We start from the raw sequence: 5219 nt of genomic DNA, 5'->3' as shown, positions 1-5219 counted from the left end.
CTTAAAAAGTGTTATTTTAGAGATTTGCCCTAAAATTTATCAATAGATCATGTTCGTTTTTTTAATAGAATAAATTACTTTTGTTGTCTTCATTTTATCATTATTGTCATTTTTAGCGAATTAACTAACTCAAAATGATGTAGAATAATATAAAGTTGATTTAGTTACATAATTCTGTTTTATCTTTTCAACAAATACATATTTATCTTTCACTTCATTTGTCTAAAACTTCATAAAAACATGTTTGAACTTGAATACTAGAATAATATGTGGTATGTCAAAAAAACATATACTATACTATGCGAGTAAAGACACTACAAGAAAACAACACTTTGGCGAGGAAAATTAACGAGGAAATATGATCCTCGTAATTTTACGACGAGTTTACGAGGAATTTACAAAAAAAGAACAAAACGTCGTTATTTCCTCGTAAAGTAACGAAGAAAACATTTCGTCGTAAAACCATCGTAACATTACATGGTTTTAACGAGGAAATACACTTTCCTCGTAAACACCACGTAAACCTTGCATCATCTTTACGAGGAAATGAGAAAATATACTTTCCTCGTAAAACCCACGTAAATTCGCGTCTTCTTTACGAGGAAATACTTTACGTGAACTTAACGAGGAATTTTAAAACACGTTTTTTTTTTCTACCTACTTATTCCTCGCAAATTCATCGCAAAACTTCAACTACCAGATTCGAAAATTTTCTATAAATATGGAAGTTTCAACATCATTTTAAACACACCAACAAAAACAAAAAAAAAAGTGAAAAGAAAAAAATGTCAGGCTCCGGGAATGTCTACGAGTTGCGGAGCTGGATGTATATGCATAGAGATGCTAACGGGAGAGTGACGAAAGAATACATTGCGGGACTGGAGACATTTATGCATCAAGCAGATTCCACACCGCTCGCCCTAGAAAGCGGTAAGATGTTCTGTCCATGTCGGAAATGCAACAATTCGAAATTGACAAATCGTAAAAATGTTTGGAAGCATTTAATAAATAGAGGTTTCACGCCAAATTACTATATCTGGTTTCAACATGGAGAAGGTTATAATAATTATGATCAGAATGAAGCTAGTAGTAGTAATAGCAATTTTCAGGAAGAACCGGTTGCTCATCATTTGCATAATGAACATAGTTACCATCAGAAGGAGCAGATGGTAGATTTTGATAGGGTTCATGATATGGTAACTGATGCATTCGTAGCTCATGATGAAGATGAAGAACCTAACATAGATGCAAAAAAGTTTTATGAAATGTTAAATGCGGCGAATCAACCACTTTACAGTGGTTGTAGAGAAGGTCTCTCTAAATTGTCGTTGGCTGCTAGAATGATGAATATTAAAACTGATCACAATCTACCTGAAATTTGCATGAATGAATGGGCAGACTTGTTTAAAGATTATTTGCCGGAAGGCAATGTGTCTGTTGATTCTTATTATGAGATTCAGAAACTGGTTTATAGTCTTGGGTTGCCTTCGGAGATGATAGATGTTTGCATCGACAACTGCATGATCTACTTGGGAAATGATGAGAAGTTAGAAGAATGTCGATTCTGCAAGAAGCCACGATTCAAGCCGCAAGGACGGGGACGTAATAGGGTACCGTACCAAAGGATGTGGTACCTACCAATTACAGACAGATTGAAAAGATTGTACCAATCAAAGCAGACTGCCGGAAAGATGAGATGGCATGCCGAGCATACTCAGACGGATGGTGAGATGACACATCCATCAGATGCAAGAGCCTGGAAATATTTTAACAAAAGTATATCCGGAATTCGCTAGCAATATCCGGAATGTGTATCTCGGATTATGCACAGATGGATTTAGTCCATTCGGAATGTCAGGGAGACAATATTCATTGTGGCCAGTCTTTCTTACGCCATACAACCTGCCACCAGAGATGTGCACGCAACGGGAGTTGCTATTCTTGACCATATTAATACCTGGTCCAAAACATCCTAAAAGGTCGCTGGATGTTTTCCTGCAACCCCTGATAAAAGAGTTGAAGGATTTGTGGTCAACTGGGGTGAGGACGTATGACTGCTCAACGAAGACGAATTTCACGATGCGAGCGATGCTTTTGTGGACCATAAGTGACTTTCCTGCCTATGGGATGTTGTCGGGATGGACTACACATGGGAGATTAGCTTGTCCATATTGTAATGGAGCGACAGATGCGTTTCAACTGAAGAATGGAAGGAAGACAAGTTGGTTCGATTGTCATCGTCGATTTCTTCCCATTGGCCATCCGTACCGAAGAAACAAGACATTGTTTAGGCACAAAAAAGTTGTAAGAGACACTCCTCCTCCATATTTAACTGGAGAAGAAACTGAAAAGCAACTCGATTACTATGGAGCTTTGGAAACAGTTCCTCGTGGTGGTAATTGGCATGTCCCCCCTAATATGCCTGATTCTTATGGTGTTCATCACAACTGGCACAAGAAGAGTATATTTTGGGAGTTGCCATATTGGAAGGATCTTCTTCTGCGCCACAACCTCGATGTGATGCATATAGAGAAGAATTTCTTTGAGAACATCATGAATACAATATTGAATGTCCCGGGGAAGACAAAAGACAACATAAAATCGAGGTTAGACTTGCCGGATATTTGCTCAAAAAGTGAGTTACATATAAACAGCAATGGGCAAGTTCCTGTTCCGATATTCAGATTGTCTTCAGAAAAAAAGTCGGTGTTGTTCAACTGGGTAGCATCAGAAGTGAAATTCCCCGATGGGTATGTTTCAAATCTGTCTAGATGCGTTGAAAAGGGTCAAAAGTTCTCCGGGATGAAGAGTCATGACTGTCATGTCTTTATGCAACGACTACTTCCCTTTGCTTTTGCGGAGCTACTTCCTACAAACGTACATGAAGCACTTGCAGGTACTATATATATTATATATTTCAGTAATTTTATATATAATGATTTAGTTTGAAATAATATATGACTAATAATGTATATAATTGTTTTTGGAATATACAAGGCATTGGAGCATTTTTCAGGGATCTGAGCACCCGCACTCTTAAAGTAGAAGTCGTGGAACAGCTTCAAGAGAACATTCCCATCTTATTGTGCAACTTGGAGAAGATATTTCCTCCTGGGTTTTTTGACGTCATAGAGCATCTAGCTGTGCACCTCCCATATGAGGCATTGCTTCGTGGACCTGTACATTACGGATGGATGTATCAGTATGAGCGAGCCATGAAATATTTGAAGGGAAAAGCAAAGAACCTTGCAAAGGTTGAAGGTTCTATAATTCTGGAAGTTTGACGGAAGAAACTTCTCACTTCACATCGTACTACTTTGCGTCAAAAGTACGTACCCGGAAAAGAGCTCCAAGGAGATATGATGATGGTGGTGTCGCGCCAACATATGCAGTTGCTGGTGTTCCAGACATCTTTAGCCAGATTGGGCGACTGGGTGGGAAATCAAAAGAGGTTTGGTGGTCGAGTGAAATGCGTCCTCTTCAAATGTGAGTGGTTCGACCCCGTCGTCAACAGAGGTGTTCAGTTTAACAAATTCGGTGTAGTTGATGTCAATGGTGGACGAAGGTACAACAAATTCTTTATTTGGCATACATGAGCAGAATAAGCTTACTTCTATGTTTTCTTTATTTTTCAGGTACAACAAATTCGAGCCTTTCATCTTAGCTTCACAAGCAGATCAAGTTAGCTACCTTCCATACCCTCGGATGAGAGAATCGGGAATAAATTGGTTATCCGTGATCAAAGTTACACCTCGAGGACGAATCATTAGTGGAGAAGAACCACCATTGCAAGAAGAACAGATAAATGAAGTCGAGGAACCTGAACAACAAATTGATCACATTCTTCTCATTGATCCGCATAATCATGAGTATGAAGATCTTACCGACGATGGCACAGACGAAGCTGTTGAAGACGAGTTTAATGAAAATGATGATGTTTCTAGTGATGACGAAAATGTATCCGATTGATGTATTTGTGTTTTAATATGATTGATTTTCAGACTTAATGCATGTGATTCGATTATTTTAATCATGAAAAACTATTTAATGTATTGAGATTATAAGAATTTGGGAATGTTTATAAAGAATTTGGGAATGTTTATAAAGAAAAAAATATATTGAGGTTTGAGGTTATGAATGAAAAATAAAAGATTGAGGTTTGGGATTGGAATATGAAGAGTAGAAGATAGGAAAGATGGTGTTTGTGGTTTGGGGTTTTTGATTTTAGACGTTTAGAAAGCAAACCTCGTTAATTCCTCGTAGTTTACGACGAAATAACGAGGAAAATAGAAAAAAAAAACGCGGGCCTCGTTAATTCCACGTAAGACAGAATCGTCGTAAAGACTTCGTAAGCTTACGTGGAATTACCGAGGCTTTCTGTTTTTTTTTATTTCCTCGTTATTTCCTCGTGGGTTTACGAGGTTTTAACGAGATATGTTGTCTAAACCCCTAAACCCTAAACCCCAAACCCCATCTTTCTTATCTATTTTGTCTAAATCCCAAACTCCAAACCCCATTAATAATTTTCAAATCTTCAAATGATTATATTTTCAAATCTTCAAATGATTATATTTTCAAATCTTCAAAGGATTATATTTTTGTTGCAGGATAAAAAATTTAAATAAATAATGTGATTTTGTATAAGTTTATATTAGAAAGAAGAGATTGATATTAGAAGTTAAAGAATTGTGGTTATAAATTTTGAGGTTTGAAATGTTAAGAATATTGAGGTTAAAAGGAAGATATGTTATGAATATATGAAGTAGAATATAAGAAAGATGGGGTTTAAGGTTTGGGGTTTTTGATTTTAGAGGTTTAGAAAGCAAACCTCGTTAATTCCTCGTAGTTTACGACGAAATAACGAGAAAAATAGAAAAAAAAAACGCGGGCCTCGTTAATTCCACGTAAGACAGAATCGTCGTAAAGACCTCGTAAGCTTACGTGGAATTACAGAGGCTTTCTGTTTTTTTTTCTCGTTATTTCCTCGTGGGTTTACGAGGTTTTGACGATATTTATTGTCTAAACCCCTAAACCCTAAACCCCAAACCCCATCTTTCTTATCTATTTTTTCTAAATCCTAAACTCCAAACCCCATTAATAATTTTATAATTTTGAAAAGATTATATTTTCAAATCTTCAAAAGATTATATTTTTGTTGCAAAATAAAAAATTTAAATAAAAAATTTGATTTTGTATAAGTTTATATTAGAAAGAACAGG

General features: G+C 36.5%; 1 protein-coding gene across 1 annotated transcript; it reads left to right on the top strand.

Moving 5' to 3' along the window:
- The first annotated feature begins 432 nt into the window (after positions 1–432).
- Positions 433–3300, top strand: LOC130507188 (uncharacterized). Its single transcript, XM_057001897.1, has 2 exons — positions 433–2896; positions 2998–3300. Exons 1-2 carry the CDS (start codon positions 1747–1749, stop codon positions 3282–3284), a joined length of 1437 nt encoding a protein of 478 aa, XP_056857877.1. The 5' UTR covers positions 433–1746; the 3' UTR covers positions 3285–3300.
- Positions 3301–5219: the final 1919 nt, after the last annotated feature.

Source organism: Raphanus sativus, unplaced genomic scaffold (genome assembly GCF_000801105.2).
Source record: "Raphanus sativus cultivar WK10039 unplaced genomic scaffold, ASM80110v3 Scaffold4140, whole genome shotgun sequence".
In the NCBI taxonomy this organism is placed as follows: Eukaryota; Viridiplantae; Streptophyta; class Magnoliopsida; order Brassicales; family Brassicaceae; genus Raphanus; species Raphanus sativus.
This window is presented reverse-complemented; position numbering and strand designations above follow the sequence as displayed.

Excerpts from the sequence above, each read along its gene's own strand:
- LOC130507188 (XM_057001897.1), top strand. The coding sequence starts at position 1,747 with ATGCAAGAGCCTGGAAATATTTTAACAAAAGTATATCCGGAATTCGCT. Across the intron at positions 2,897-2,997 it reads CGTACATGAAGCACTTGCAG|GCATTGGAGCATTTTTCAGG; the intron begins GTACTATATATA and ends GGAATATACAAG.